Source organism: Amblyraja radiata, chromosome 9 (genome assembly GCF_010909765.2).
Source record: "Amblyraja radiata isolate CabotCenter1 chromosome 9, sAmbRad1.1.pri, whole genome shotgun sequence".
NCBI lineage: Eukaryota > Metazoa > Chordata > Chondrichthyes > Rajiformes > Rajidae > Amblyraja > Amblyraja radiata.
The window spans coordinates 73,820,357-73,837,222 of NC_045964.1; the positions used below are offsets into that span (position 1 = coordinate 73,820,357).

Consider the following 16,866-nt stretch of genomic DNA (forward strand, 5'->3'; position numbering starts at 1 on the left):
GACAGTATGCATGTGGTGTATTGCCTTGCCTGGACTTTCCTTTCCCAGACGCAGACTTGCTAACCTGGTGTGCTGCCTTTTGCAAACTGTTGATTGAAGTGCAGAGTATTGTTAAGGTGGAGACTGACAGATGTTTCATTAGTGTGGGGGGTTATGGAGAGAAGGCAGGTGGACGGGGTTGAGAGGGAAAGATAGGTTAGCCACGATTGAATGGCAGGGTAGACCCGATGGGCTAAATGCCCTAATTCTGCTCCAATGACTGATGAACTTATGCACACTCTCCCGTCCCTGGTTTCCCGCAGGTTAGCTAACTCTAACTAAAATGGTGGATTCTCCTCCCCTTGCAGATGACCGCATTTGCTCGCCTCCATTTATGGAACTCGCCAGTCAGTGTGGTGAAGACACGATGGCAGAGCTGAAGAAACACAAGCTGACATTCCCATTCAGTAAGTAGTAGAACAAGCAACTGAATCCCTGGGACAGCCACATGCTTCCTGCTGTTTCTGCATGCTCAAATGGTACCTAAACACGTTTGAAGCTGACCTTATTGCTTGTAATACATTTCTGGTGGCGGTCTGTACATGGGGAGAGTGTGATTTGTGATTTTTTAATATTGAAAGCTGCTGTGATCATTCCTCCACGTTTGTCACAGTGACACAGCTGGTGGAGCTGCTGCCTCATAGCACCAGAGATCCAGGTTCAATCCTGACATTGGGTGCTGTCTGTGTGCAGTTTACGCCACCTCCCTGTGACCACGTGGGGTTCCTCCTGGTGCTCCGGTTTCCTCCCACATCCCAAGGACACACAGGGTGTAGGTGGACTTGGAGGCAGACACAAAATGCTGGAGTAACTCAGCAGGACAGGCAGCATCACTGGCTGGCCTCTGTAAATGGCCCCCGATGTGGATGAGTAAGTGGAATAATGTGGAACTAATGTGAGGGGAGGATCGATGGTCAGTGTAGACTTGGTGGGCCAACGGGACTGTTTCCATGCTGTATCTTTCAGTCAATTCAATCAATCAATTGATCACCCAGCATCTGACATGTTTAGTGAGCCATCCTGTCAGATCGATCCCACCAGCACAGAAATAGTACAGTCATGAAGATGCATCTTCATCAATGAATTCCACAGATTCACCACCACTTTGTCCAAAGTGCCAAAGCATCCCTGCACCCCCACCAAACGTTTCACTGTGTATAAACCATTCTCCATTTCATTCTGTTGCACCTGAGATATGAACTTCAGATTCTGCTATTTTACTTTCTCTCGCTTCTTTTGTTGTGCTTTTTGCTGCCCCATTTGTTTAAATTCCAATCTCTCCTCCTCAGCACAGAAGCATGGGTTCCATTCTTTCCCGAGAGGAATGGGCAGAGAGACATGTTGAGATGCCGCCAGAGCTTTACTGTGTAAGCTCATCGAGATCCCGTGAACTGCCTTCTGATCTTTTCAATGTTTTAATTTATTTAAAAAAATAATGAATGCTCTCCTCCGTTTCCACTCGCTGTCTGCTCCCGATGAAGTTATCAATATCCCCCTGCATGGTAACACTTTGTGTCAGCCTATCCCTTGGCGTGTTTGGCTGTGCGTGTGACTGTTCACGGTGAGGCATTTGTGACCTTTAGGAAGGGGTGAGAGAGCAGGAATCTGGCTGGAATGGGTAAGATGTTCGGCCCACTTCACCTTCACACCGACACTCCATCTTCTCCACCACAGCTCTACAATTGTTTCCGTCCCGTTGCCTTGCATAGAAACATAGAAACATAGAAAATAGGTGCAGGAGTAGGCCATTCGGCCCTTCGAGCCTGCACCGCCATTCAATATGATCATGGCTGATCATCCAACTCAGTATCCTGTACCTGCCTTCACTCCATACCCCCTGATCCCTTTAGCCACAAGGGCCACATCTAACTCCCTCTTAAATATAGCCAATGAACTGGCCTCAACTACCTTCTGTGGCAGAGAATTCCAGAGATTCACCACTCTCTGTGTGAAAAATGTTTTTCTCATCTCGGTCCTAAAATATTTCCCCCTTATACTTAAACTGTGAGCCCCTGTTCTGGACTTCCCCAACATCGGGAACAATCTTCCTGCATCTACCCTGTCCAACCCCTTAAGAATTTTGTAAGTTTCTATAAGATCCCCCCTCAATCTTCTAAATTCTAGCGAGTACAAGCCGAGTCTATCCAGTCTTTCTTCATATGAAAGTCCTGACATCCCAGGAATCAGTCTGGTGACCCTTCTCTGCACTCCCTCTATGGCAAGAATGTCTTTCCTCAGATTAGGAGACCAAAACTGTACGCAATACTCCAGGTGTGGTCTCACCAAGACCCTGTACAACTGCAGTAGAACCTCCCTGCTCCTATACTCAAATCCTTTTGCTATCAATGCTAACATACCATTCGCTTTCCTCACTGCCTGCTGCACCTGCATGCCTACTTTCAATGACTGGTGTACCATGACACCCAGGTCTCGTTGCATCTCCCCTTTTCCTAATCGGCCACCATTCAGATAATAGTCTACTTTCCTGTTTTTGCCACCAAAGTAGATAACCTCACATTTATCCACATTATACTGCATCTGCCATGCATTTGCCCGTGCATCAGCAAATCTTCTTGACCAAGGAGCACCTTTAGATTTTAGAATTTTGAGAGATACAGCGCAAAAAAATGGGCCCTTCAGCCCGCTGAGCCCGCACCGATCAGCAATCAACTCGTACGCAAGCACTATCCACACTGGGGACATTTCCACAATTTTATCAAAGCCGATTAGCCTACAAACCTGCATGTCTTTGGAGTGTGGGAGGAAACCGGAGCACCCAGAGAAAACCTGCGAGGTTACAGGGGGAACATACAAAACTCCGTACAGACAGCACCCGTAGTCGGGATCGAACCCAGGTCTCTGGCGCTGTAAGGCAGCAACTTTACCACTGTGCCACCCTTATGCCACTGTCCCACCCCTGTTGAGTGGTACTGTCCACTGTAACTGTTTCTGGGATTAGGTCACTCCAGGTTTGGTGGAGGAGATATTTGGGAACATTTGCCAGGGGTTGCCTGTGATCAAGCATTTTAATGATCTTCGTTTCTCTTTGTAGTTTGCAAAACCAGAGTGGCACACGGCACCAACTCTCACGAGGTGAGTGACTACAAAGGACTTTGTGGGGGAAAAAAAAAGAGTTGGCTACAGTGAGAAATCTGAGAGCATCATTTTAAAACTGGATGATGACAATTAACTGGATGATGGCAATTATGGAAAGACATTGTTGCCATAGAGGGAGTACAGAGAAGGTTCACCAGACTGATTCCTGGGATGTCAGGACTTTCATATGAAGAAAGACTGGATAGACTCGGCTTGTACTCGCTAGAATTTAGAAGATTGAGGGGGGATCTTATAGAAACTTACAAAATTCTTAAGGGGTTGGACAGGTTAGATGCAGGAAGATTGTTCCCGATGTTGGGGAAGTCCAGAACAAGGGGTTACAGTTTAAGGATAAGGGGGAAATCTTTTGGGACCGAGATGAGAAAAACATTTTTTACATAGAGAGTGGTGAATCTGTGGAATTCTCTGCCACAGAAGGTAGTTGAGGCCAGTTCGTTGGCTATATTTAAGAGGGAGTTAGATGTGGCCCTTGTGGCTAAAGGGATCAGGGGCGTATGGAGAGAAGGCAGGTACAGGATACTGAGTTGGATGATCAGCCATGATCATATTGAATGGTGGTGCAGGCTCGAAGGGCCGAATGGCCTACTCCTGCACCTATTTTCTATGTGGATAGGAATTAGTGCTGCAACTCGGGAAGTATTTCCCCTTCATTGGACCAAGTTGTCAGGCATGTTGTCTTCCAACAGTAAGGACGACAAATTTCTCCTGCTCTCTGCTTTAGCCCAAGCAGCTCAAGGCGACACTGAGCTGATGGAACTAGCAGCTTGCGAGCAGTGAATGAGACCAAAACAAATGGAAGCATTGAAGGCAGGCACAAAAAGCTCAAGCGACATCGGTGATGTTTCGGGTCGAGACCTGTCTTCAGACGTCCAACTCTCTCCTAAGAAAGTTTTGCGTGTCACCTGTTCCTTTTCTCCAAAGATGCTGCCTGATCTGCTGAGTTACTCCAGCTTTTAAAGGGTGCTCTTTGAGAAAGGAGGTGAGGAGGAACTTCTTTATTCAGAGGGTAGTTAATCTGTGGAACTCATTGCCACAGAGGGCTGTGGAGGCCAAGTCAGAGGATATTTTTAAGGTAGTGATCGACAATTTCTTGATTAGAACGGGTGTCAAGGGTTATGGGGAGAAGGCGGGAAAATGGGATTGGGAGGCAGAGATCAGCCATGATTGAATGGCAGAGTAGACTCGATGGGCCGAATGGCTTAATTCTACTATAACTTGTGAACTTGTGCCTGTCTTTGGTTTAAACCACGCCTACAGCCCTACACAAATGGAAGCATCTGTCTTGAATGTAGTTATCAACTGAGCTTCCACAGTCCTTTTGGGTACAGAATTCATAAGATTCACTATCCTCTGGTTAAATACATTTATTTTCCTCATCCTTCAAGGTCTACCTCCCGACTTTGATCCCAAGTGCTAGACACCTTGGCAGGGAGAACAGTAACTCCATATCTATCGTTATGAGCTTCCTGAGAAATAAGATCTCATCTAATTCTGTTAAACTCTCGAGAGTGCAGGCCAAGTCTGCCTAATCTCTCGATCTGGCCATCCCAAGAATCAATCATTGCACTCTCTCATAAGTACGCCCTTCGTTTGGTAGAGAGAGACAAGATCAGTGAACATTATTCCAGATGCAACCTCACTGGGGCCCTGTATAATAAGAACAATATGTCTCTACTCCTGTACTCAAGTTCTCTTGCCATAAAGGACAAAGTACTATTTTGGTATGCGCTCGCTCAGTTAGATTTCATGTATTAATGCGTCTAGTTACTCCACTGGTATTCTCTTCTAGATCTGTGGGTGTTGCTTCAAAGCAATATGTACTTTAAGGACTACAATTCCTCAGTCACTGAAAGCCATGGCCTTTGTTTTTGTTTGGCATGACTGGGAACTTCAGAGCTTGGGACTTTCATGGAAATATTTATTCTTAAAATGGTGCTAATTCTGTTTTTTGCAGTAACGATATCGTGGGTACAATGTGGCCAGAAAACAGGGCCCCCATCTGTGGTTAATTGGATGAGCTCCAGTTGAAATCCATGGATAGTTCCTAGAACAGCACCAGTCAAGTGTAAAGTTCCCAGACGCCTGCTCCGCACTCTCCCTAGTTAGCAGTGAAGAACGTGTCCTGCTGTTCAGGCTGGCTAAGCACGCCAGTTCTGCAAACTTCTAAATCTCCTCGACACTTGGACAAAGCTCTCTGGAAGCAGACTCTGTGGAGCCAGCTATGGCTCCGGGTCTGTTTAATTCACACTCCGGCCTCTGATTTGGCTGTGGAAGTTGCAATAAAGGCCTCTTTGCTCGGACAGTTATCAGGGAAAGCAAAGTCCGATGTCTGGAAACAAGTACTGTGCTTTGGCAGCATTCAGTTTGAAATGGTGGGGGGGGGGGGGGGGGGGGGGGGGGTTAAAGAAGTACTCTGTGTGCAACACTATTAATCTGGTAAATGTCTAAGAATTAGAGGCAGGTGGAGGTTTTCCAGTGGCCTGTCTGCCCTGCCATTCACTTCCATCCTGTCCCTCAGGCCTTGTTTTGCAACTGTTCAGGGGAGGTTTGCTGTACTAATGCCTGGAATGCACAACAACAGATACGTGGATAGGAGAGGTTTACAGGGAATAGACACAAAAAGCTGGAGTAACTCAGGCAGCATCTCTGGAGAGAAGGATTGGGTGGCACTTCGGGTCGAGACCTTGTCTAAAAGCCTCTTAAACATTTTAGCTCCTCTAGCTTTTGCGAAGACCGTCTCACTGGTAAGTCTTTGCCTGCCAGCCTTTACACTTGGGGGCAAAGACTATTGCGTCAGGATTTCGCCACCTGAGGCCAAAGCACAGATGCGTTTAAAATACGTTTCCTGTTAGCTTTCTGTGAACTCTAGTATAGCCAAGCTGACATCAAGTGTATTGTTGTGTTGACTGCTCTGTCAGTTCACAGGAGTCCTTCTGCAGCAGGTGACATGCAAGGCCATAAATATGATTCTACAGTATGAAGCAAAGTAAGGAGTTTTGTTTAATTTGTGGATATAGTGTGGAAACAGGCCCTTTGGCCCACCAAGTCCGCACTGACCTGCGATCCCCGCACATTAACACTATCCTATACACACCAGGGACAATGTACTTTTATACCAAGACAATTAACCTACAAACCTGTATGTCTTTGGAGTGTGGGAGGAAACCGAGAAATTCCCTGTCCTTTGAGTTGGAAATGTTCCCTTAGACACCATGCCTTATCTTTAAACAACAGCCGCAAAACATCACTGCTGATTCAAAACCTAGCACAGGTACCCCCCCCCCCCCCCTCCCCCCAGTTAGGGCAAGGTTCTGAAGAAGGGTCTCGACCCGAAACATCACCTATTCCTTCTCTCCAGAGATGCTGCCTGACCCGTTGAGTTACTCCAGCATTTTATGTCTATCTTCAGTTTAAAACCGCTTCTGCAGTTCCTTCCTGCACATTCTGTTTCTGAGGGAGTGCAGCGTAGGTTTACAAGGTTAATTCCCAGGATGGCGGGACTGTCATATGCTGAGAGAATGGAGCAGCTGGGCTTGTACACTCTGGAGTTTAGGATGAGAGGGGATCTTATTGAAACATATAAGATTATTAAGGGTTTGGACACGCTAGAGGCAGGAAACATGTTTCCGATGTTGGGGGAGTCCATAACCAGGGTCCACAGTTTAAGAATAAGGGGTAAGCCATATAGAACGGAGACGAGGAAACACTTTTTCTCACAGAGAGTTGTGAGTCTGTGGAATTCTCTGCCTCAGAGGGCGGTGGAGGCCGGTTCTCTGAATACTTTCAAGAGAGAGCTAGATAGGGCTCTTAGAGATAGCAGAGTCAGGGGCTATGGGGAGAAGGCAGGAACGGGGTACTGATTGGGAATGATCAGCCATGATCATATTGAATGGCGGTGCTGGCTCGAGGGGTCAAATGGCCTACTCCTGCACCTATTGTCTATTGTCTATTGAGAGTTGTTGGTAAGTCCTTGAGTCAGAAATGCAGCAGCCATGAACCAAGTTCCCACACGATCATGAGGATCAAGTGAATGTTTAATTATCATATGTATCGGCAATGGAACAATGAAGTTCTTGCCTGCTGCAGTTTAATGGGCCATTAGTGGATCATCAATAGCCGTCTAGGCAGAAGAAACTGGGGATGCTGGAATCTTGGTCAAAACACAAAGTGCAAGAAGAACGCAATAGGTCAGGCAGCATCTGGGGAGGGAATGCACAGACAAAGTCTCAGACTCGCGGTGGATAATAGCACAATATGGAAGTCTGTAGTGTAATCAAAAACACAGAGCATTGAAGATCACACTTGGTCCTCATCGGGAAGGCTGGCTCCGTCCTGGGGTGCGGAGTTGGATTCATGGGAGGTTGGTCTTGGAGGGGAGGACGCTCCTCAAACTGCAGAGCAATCTGGACAATACAGCTCGCCCTCTCCGTGACTCACTGGTCAGCCTGAGGAGCACCTTCCGGTTCCACTAAGATGCAGGACACAATGCTACAGGATATCCTTCTTCCCTGTGGCTATCAAACTGTACAACTCCTCCCCTGTCTATCGTGGGATAAACTGACTCTCCTTCCCCCTCCCCCTCCGCCCGCCATCCCCTATCTTTGCTAATCACCCAATCCTTTCCACTGGTCATTTTAATTTCATGATTCATCTATTTTGTGTTTTTATGACTTGGTAGATCAATTTTCCTCCTAGGATAAATAAAGTTCTATCGTATCATATCGTTGAGATAGTGGTTGGTGTTGCGCAGTGTTCAAGAGCCTGATAGTTGCTGGGTAGAGACAGTACTGGTCATGCTTTTCAGCATTGTGTGCCTTCTTCCTAATGGCAGGAATGAAATGTGAATGTGGACAGGGTGGTGTGGGCCTTTGGTGATATTGGCTGCCTTTTTGATGCAGTGCGCCCTAAAGATCGATCCTTTCGATGGTGGGGAGGTCAGTACCTGTGACGGATCAGTTGATCAGCCCGTCACCCCCATGTCTGCTCACAAACCTGTCCCATTCTCCACTTAGTTGCCCGTATGGAAGAATATAGAAATTTGAGCTTTCCTTGAGAAAACAAACCTATCTTTGGGTTCGTACCTGACACGGTTAATTCCCGGGATGGCGGGACTGACGTATGATGAAAGAATGGGTCGACTGGGCTTGTATTCACTGGTACTTCGAAGGATGAGAGGGGATCTTATAAAAACATATAAGATTCTTAAAGGATTGGACAGGATAGATGCAGGAAAAATGTTCCCGATGTTGGGGGAGTCCAGAACCAGGGGTCACAGATTAAGAATAAAGGGGAGGCCATTTAGGACTGAAATGAGGAAAAACTTTTTCACCCAGAGAGTTGTGAATCTGTGGAATTCTCTGCCACAGAAGGTAGTGGAGGCCAATTCACTGATGTTTTCAAGGGAGAGTTAGATTTAGCTCTGGGGGCTAAAGGAATCAAGGGATATGGGGAAAAAGCAGGAACGGGGTACTGATTTTAGATGATCAACCATGATCATATTGAATGGCGGTGCTGACTCGAAGGGCCGAATGGCCTACTCCTGCACCTATTTTTCCATGTTTCTATGAGAATGGATATTTGCAGAAGGGTTGTATGATGTTTTCCACTTGTACCTCTTAGAGATGCCACTAGATGGCACCTGAATCCCAGAAACAATGGAGTGAGCACACACACACACACACACACACACACACACACACACACACACACACACACACACACACACACACACACACACACACACACACACACACACACACACACACACACACACACACACACACACACACACACACACACACGGTGGGAACATGCTTATAGCTGGCTGCTGGTTCTGTAGAGACCAAAGCTGGAGGATTCTGTGCAAGCTTTAATGCATTCTGCGCCTCTATACTTGTACAGAAGAGTGGAGCGATTTTATTTTCTGGCTGTTCAGTTTTGAACTTGGATTCTTATTGATATGCAGGTTGGATTTGGGAAATTCTGGAGCATAACATTGATAACTTTTCCATAACAGACTAGAGAATTCGAAGATCCTCCAAGACACCAATTCCATTGCGGATATCTCCTCTTCCTCTTTCCAGAGGGGTTAAAGTGAGAGTGGATGGATTTATTCGTAATGTGAGGGGCAACCTTTTTCAGGCAGCATGTTGTGGGTATCTGGAACGAGCTGCCAGAGGCGGAAACTACAACTACATTTAAAAGACATTTGGACAGGGACATGCATAAAAAAGGTTTAGAGGGATGAGGGGCAAACACGGGCAGGTGGACTAGTGTAGATGGGGTACATTGGTCGGCAAAGGCAATCTGGGCCAAAGGGCCTGTTTCTGTGTTGTATAACTCCATGACTCTTAAGTATCAGATACCACAAGGTGGCCAGTTAATGTGCACCCAGAGAGAGTGCTTGCGTGATTAGAATCTTTAAAGTTTAAGAATGAGCAAAACTGAAGATATTTCCATATTTCCTTACAGCATACTGTAGAAGGAATCCGATCCAGGCGAGTTCAGATAGCAGTCCACTAATTATTCTCCCAACCACCCACTTGTACTAGGGGCAGGTCGCAGTGACCATTTGACCCTACCATCCTGCACAAACTTGGGAAGTGGGATGAAAACGGACCCCACGGAGCATGCTCCCGTGGTTGTATGAGGAGTGTGCAAATTCCACACAGACACCATCGGAAGTCAGGATCGAACCTGGGTCGCTAGAGCTCTGGGGCTACAGCTGTGCTGACTAGGGCCTCTGTGCCAAAAGGGTGGGGAGCTCACGGACCCAGAGAAAGAATGAGAGAATGGTGGTGGTGTGAATGAATGAATGAGAGGGTGGTGAATCTGTGGAATTCATTGCCATGGAAGGCAGTGAAGGTCAAGTCAATGGATATTTTTAAGGTGGAGATTGATAAATTATTGATTAGTACGGGTGTCAGGGGTTATGGAGGGGGAGTGGGGGGGGAGGAAGGCAGGAGAATGGGCTTGAGAGGGAAGGATAGATCACCCACGATTGAATGGCGGAGTAGACTTGAGGGGCCAAATGACCTAATTCTGCTCCTATAGACTTATGGCAGTAACTGTAATATTTCTGATGCAGACACTATTTCCACAGATGGCGATCATTTTCAGTGAAGACGGCTTGAAAGACGTGAAGCCCCAGTGTGTGATCCAGAGCTTTATCAACCACAATGCGGTTCTCTACAAAGTATTTGTGGTCGGAGAGTCGTATACAGTGGTGGAACGGCCATCACTCAAGAACTTTTCCACTGGTGTTTCAAGTCAGTCACGGGGTGGACCCGGTGAGAATGCTTCTTCAACCTGTGCCACTTGCTAGAAGTTTGCTGAATTACCTTAGAGTGATAGTGGTAGATCGGGTAGAATCACAGACACCTTTGCCCAGAGTAGGGGAATCAAGAACCAGAGGACTTTGTTTAGTTTAGTTTAGAGACACAGTGGGGAAACCGGCTCTTTGGCCCCTCCGAGTCTCCCCCGACCAGCGATCACCATCTCTAGCACCATCCGACACACTAAGGACAATTTACAATCTTTACCGTAGCCAATCAACCTACTAACCTGTTCATCTTTGGAATGTGGGAGGAACCTGGGGCACCCATGGGGTCATGGGGAGAAAGTTAAAACTCCGTACAAACAGCAACTATAGTCAGGATCGGGCCTGGATGTCTGACGCTGTAAGACATCAACTCTACCGCTGCGCCAACGTGCCACTCGGTTTACATAGGGTTAAGGTGCTGTGGGGGGGGGGGGGGTTGGTGTGTTGAACGAGCTGCCTTAGGCGGTAGTTGAGGCAGGCATTATCGCATCTTTTCAGAAACATTTAGATCAGTTATGGATTGGGTAGGTTTATAGAGATAGGGGCCAAAAGCAGGCAGGTGGGACTTGTTTACATGGGGCATGTTGGTCGGCGTGGGCAAGTTGGGCTGAAGGACCCGTTTCTACGCTCTATGACTATAATAGAGTAGTTGATGATTGATCTTACAGCCCATTAGCCCTGAGCCTTGCTTTGGCTGGGATTTTAATGCGTGCTATCCCGATTGGACCAGTTATTATCAAATATAGGAATGCATACCGACCGGGTTTGTATACCCGAAGGGCAGATAGTGTTGAGCCGACTGGTTTGCTGCAATGTGCTGGTAGATGTATCACGGTGATTACTCTGTTAAAAATCTGAGAACACCATGAATCGTTGGTCAAACGCAAAGTGCTGGAGCAACTCAGCGTCTGTGGAGGGAATGAACAGGTGACATTTCAGGTCAAGACCCTTCTTCCGTCTGATTGTAATGGGACCTGACCTGAAACGTCACCTGTCCATTCCCTCCACAGATGCTGCCGGACACACTGTGTTCCTCCAGTGCATTGTATTTTGCTTAGGATTGCAGCATCTGCAGTTCCTTGCGTCTTCGAGAATAATTGGTTCCCAATTGGTATTTCATTCCTGGTTATGAATGCTTTAGATATCTTAAAGCTCACTGCAGATCCATTTTGTTAATAGATATGTGGGGAATTTTGTGTAGATAATTCTAAAAAAAATCAAATTTTCATTGGTTGCAGATAGAAAAACAATATTCTTCAACAGCCACAATGTGTCAAAACCAGAATCGTCATCTGATTTAACAGCGGTGAGTTCTTGTGTGTGTGTGTGTGGGTGTGTGTGTGTGTGGGTGTGTGTGTGTGTGTGTGTGTGTGTGTGTGTGTCTGTGTGGGGGTGGGGGTGTGTGTGTGTGGGGGTGTGTGGGTGTGTGTGTCTGTGTGGGTGTGTGTGGGGGTGGTGGTGTGTGGGTGGGTGTGTGTGGGTGGGTGTGTGTGGGTGGGTGTGTGTGTAGGTGGGTGTGTGTGTGGGTGGGTGTGTGTGTGTGTGGGTGTGTGTGTGTGTGTGTGTGTGTGTGTGTGTGTGTGTGGGTGTGTGTGTGTGAGTGTGTGTGTGCATATCTGGAACTCAGCGGGATGGGCAGCATCTCTGGAGAGAAGGAATGGGTGACGTTTCGGGTAGAGACCCTTCTTCAGACTGCCGTTACTTTCTTTCTCTCCAGGGATGCTGCCTGTCCCGCTGAGTTACTCCAGCAGATTGTAGAGGGGAGGGCCTGGAAGCAAGAAACGACCAGAACAAATCAGGACCGGCCGCTCCTTGGGTCTCCATTTTGCTGTTTTAGATTAGTTTAGTTTGGAGATACAGTGCGGGAACAGGCCCTTCGGCCCACTGAGTCCCCACCGACCAGCGATCTCTGCACGCTAACACTATCCTACACATACCAGGGACAATTTACAATTTAACCAAGCCAATCAATCCACAAACCTGTTTGTCTTTGGAGTGTGGGAAGATACTGGAGTTCCCGGAAAAAACGCACGCAGGTCACGGGGAAAACGTACAAACTCCGTACAGTCAGCACCTGTAGTTAGGATCGAACCCGGGTCTCTGGCCCTGTAAGGCACCGCTGCGCCATGGGGTGCCCTTCTGGCTTATCCCATCCTCATGAATATCCCCATCATATTAATAATCCTGCAAGTGAAGTTGTTCATAGAACTCTCTGCAAGCGTGTGTCATGTGAATTTTGGATGGCGGGATGCAAAGGACACATTGATGAGATCTGAGTGTTTATGATGGAGCTGGCAATTCATCTGATGAAAATGTGGATTCTTGCACAAGTTGCCTGTGTCTTTGACGTATCTAGTGTCTAGTCTGGGAAACCAAGACCATGTAAAAGATCATGAGAGGAATAGACAAGGTAAATGTAGAGAATTGGGGAATCTAGAATCTGGAGACATTGGTTTGAGATGAGAGGGAAAGATTTAATAGGAACCCGTGAGACACTTTTTCACATTGAGGGTAGTGGGTATAAGGAATGAGCTGCCAGAGGAGGTAGTTGAGGCAGCTCATTCCTTAGCCCTTCGGCCTATCCAGTCTGCGCCGACCAGCGATCCCCGTATATTAACATTATCCTATACACTAGGGACAATTTACATTTTTCACCAAACCAATTAACCTACTAACCTGTACGCCTTTGGAGTGTGGGAGGAAACTGGAGCACCCGGGGAAAACCCATGCGGTCATGGTGAGAACATGCAAACTCCTTTCAGACAGCACCCATAGTCAGGATCGATCCCGGGTCTCTGGCGCTGTAAGGCTGCAACTCTACCACTGTCCACCGTGTCACCCCAATCTATTGGAATTACATGGATCACCAATGTGTTTTGCTGATGAGCTGTTTGAACTTTCTTAGCTGGATGTGGTGGAAGGAGTCTGCAGGCCACCGAGCGATGAAGTCATCCGGAAAATCTCCAGGAATCTGCGTGAAGCACTTGGGATTTCCCTGTTTGGCATTGACGTGATTATCAATAACCAGACTGGCCAACACGCTGTCATTGACATCAATGCGTTCCCAGGTAGGGTGTACGTTCAATACAACCACACTTCCGCGGGATGTCATGAACTTGGGGTGCAAGTCATCAATGTTTCTTTGAGAAGTTGACGTTTTCCAACTGCTTTGGTGGTAGTGAAAGGATGCTTTTCAGATTTGAGACCTGTGACCAGTAGTGTGCCACAAGGATCCGTGCTGGGTACACAGTTGTTTAGTTTAGTGCTGGGATACAGTGTGGAAACAGGCCTTTCGGCCCATTCTGTCCGTGCTGACCAGCGATTCTCTCACACACCAGCATTATCCTACACACACTAGGGACAATTGACTATCTTTTACCAAATTCTCAATGTACAACGCAAAGTGTGGGAGGAAAGCGGAGCACCTGGAGAAAACCCACGCGGTTAGGGGAGTATGTACATACTCCTTACAGACAGCACCTGTAATCAGGATCGAACCGGGGTCTCAGTAAGGCAGCAACTCTCCCACTGCTCAACCATGCAGCCGCTAATGTTCGTCACCTATATTAACGGTTTGGATGAGAATGTAGTTGGCATGGTTAGTAAGTTCGCAGATGAAGAAGGTTATTTAAGATTACAACAGGATCTAGAACAACTGAGGAAAGTGGACCAAAGAATGACCGATGGAATTTAATATGGACAAGTATAAAGTGTTGTATTTTGGTACGTTATACCAGGTCAGGACTTGCACAGTAAATAGTAAGGCCTTGGAGTGTGTCGTCGAGCAGAGAGACCTGGGGTACAAGTAAGGGGTTTCTTGAAAGTGGTAGCACAGGAGACAGAATGGTGAACATGTTGGGAATGCTTGCTTTCATTGACAAGGCATGGGTATCAGAGTTGGGCCATCATGTGACAACTATACGAGATATTGGTGAAGCCATACTTGGAGTATTGTGTGTAATTCTGGTCATCTCGCTATAGAAAATGCCACTTTGGGCTGGAAAGGATGCACAAAAGATTCACAAGGATGTTACTGGGATGGAGGTCTTGTTCTAATGGGAGATTGGATCAGCTGAGCTGTTTTTCCTGAGGTGAAGGAGTCCATATAGAGGTTTCTCAAATTTATGAGGAGCACTGCTGGGTAGATAGTTGCATTTTTTGTTTCCTGGGTCGGTAGTCTAAAACAGGAGGGCATAGATTTAAAATTAGAGAGGGAAAAGTTACGGGAGATTTGAGGGGCAGCTTTTTCATACAGGGCAGTGATAGGGTAGCTAATGTAACCCCACTTTTTAAAAAGGGAGGGAGAGAGAAAACGGGGAATTACAGACCAGTTAGTCTAAAGTCGGTGGTGGGGAAACTGCTAGAATCAGTTATTAAAGATGGGATAGCAGCACATTTGGAAAGTGGTGAAATCATTGGACAAAGTCAGCATGGATTTATGAAAGGTAAATCATGTCTGACGAATCTTATAGAGAAGGTTCACCAGACTGATTCCTGAGATGTCAGGACTTGCATATGAAGAAAGACTGGATAGACTCGGCTTGTACTCGCTAGAATTTAGAAGATTGAGGGGGGATCTTATAGAAACTTACAAAATTCTTAAGGGGTTGGACAGGCTAGATGCAGGAAGATTGTTCCTGATGTTGGGGAAGTCCAGAACAAGGGGTCACAGTTTAAGGATAAGGGGGAAATCTTTTAGGACTGAGATGAGGAAAACATTTTTCACACAGAGAGTGGTGAATCTCTGGAATTCTCTGCCACAGAAGGTAGTTGAGGCCAGTTCATTGGCTATATTTAAGAGGGAGTTAAATGTGGCCCTTGTGGTTAAAGGGATCAGGGGGTATGGAGAGAAGGCAGGTACAGGATACTGAGTTGGATGATCAGCCATGATCATATTGAATGGCGGTGCAGGCTCGACGGGCCGAATGGCCTACTCCTGCACCTATTTTCTATGTTTCTATTATATATAACAATCCATGTGTGTAATTATCTGTAACAAGCTGCCAGAGGAGGTGGAAGAGGCACATACCATTGTGCAAATGTGTTTAGATAGAATTTGTCAAATCTCTTTAGGAAAGTTTTATCGGGTTGTATGCAGAGGGCCCAACATGGGGCAGGACAAAGCTTGATCTATTTTCAGTGGTTTGAGCAGGGCTATTGACTGAAGTGTCAATTGGTGATCCTTTTGGGACCAGCAACCACAGTTATGTTAGCTTTAAAATAGTTATGGATAAGGACTGGGCTGGTCCACAGGTTCAAGTTCTAAACTGGGGCAAGGCCAACCTGGATGGTCTTAGACAGGAACTTGCAAAGGTTAATTGGAAGTTACTTGCGGGGAAAAGGGAAGTCCGGAAACTAGGATGTTTTTAGAAGTTTGATGGTGAGTGTTCAAGTTATCTATGTATGATTCAAAGTACTTGTTCAGCACCTTGCCTACTTCCTCTGACTCCAAGCATAAAGCTGCTCCTTCAGTAACAACTCCTATTAATGTATATACAAAATGCCTTGGTATTCTATTTAATCTGACTTGCCAATGACATTTTATGTCCCTTTCTGTTTCCCCTTATTCCCTGCCTGACTACATTCATGCTCTTTATATTCCTCAAAGGCCCTGTCTAATTTCACCTTCCTAAACCTTGCGTATGCTTCATTTTTTTTCTTTTTTGACCAAATGTGCCACCTCTCTTATCACCCAAGGTTCCTTTATCTTGCCACCTGTCTCCCTCCGTGTCACAACCGCCTTGCTGTAACGTGCAGGTCCTGAACTTTGATCAGCTGGTCTTTAAATGACTCCCAAATGTCAGATGTGGACTTGCCCGGTAAAGCTGCTCCCATTTATCTCCCTAGCTGCTGCCTAATAATGTTGTGATTTGCCCTCTACCAATTTACTTGTTCCCCCAAGGTAGAGACATAACTGTCTTAAAACCCAAGGACCCAAATAATACTGCCAGAAATCAGCCTGGCAACAGATAGCATTGATTAGGAGGATGAGTGTTTTTAGATAAAGCCTATATATCTTATTAATGTTGTTACCTTGGGTATGTCAGTCGATTTGTGTGGTGAATGGTGGAAGCGTTCAGTCAATAACATGTTTCTCCTGCAGAATGAGAAACGTCAGTGCACTAAGATATTTCAGGGTTCCCTTAATATTATTGCAAACTGCCCTTGAAAATTTTCATTTGAATACCATGCAAGAAGCAGACAGGTTAGGATTAGTGACACGTTTAAAAATGAAGTGGAAAATTTTAAAGCATTATTTGGATGTGAATTGGAGAGCCTTGACCCGAAAGATAGTATGATATTAATTTGTCTAATGACAGAACCTAATTTTAGGAAAGAGCTTTGAAGCTACATTCAGTTCAGTTTATTGTCACGTGTGCTGAGTTACT

General features: G+C 46.3%; 1 protein-coding gene across 3 annotated transcripts in view; it reads left to right on the top strand.

Annotated features, from left to right (window-relative positions):
* itpk1 (inositol-tetrakisphosphate 1-kinase) overlaps positions 1-16,866 on the top strand; it is a 213,062-nt gene that overhangs the window by 191,747 nt on the left and 4,449 nt on the right. For all 3 annotated transcript variants that reach the window (XM_033027747.1, XM_033027746.1, XM_033027748.1), the window contains exons 6-10: positions 348-446; positions 3,092-3,132; positions 10,259-10,445; positions 11,716-11,783; positions 13,383-13,545. In XM_033027747.1, coding sequence (XP_032883638.1) covers positions 348-446; positions 3,092-3,132; positions 10,259-10,445; positions 11,716-11,783; positions 13,383-13,545 — 558 coding nt within the window. The remainder of the gene's footprint in view (positions 1-347; positions 447-3,091; positions 3,133-10,258; positions 10,446-11,715; positions 11,784-13,382; positions 13,546-16,866) is intronic.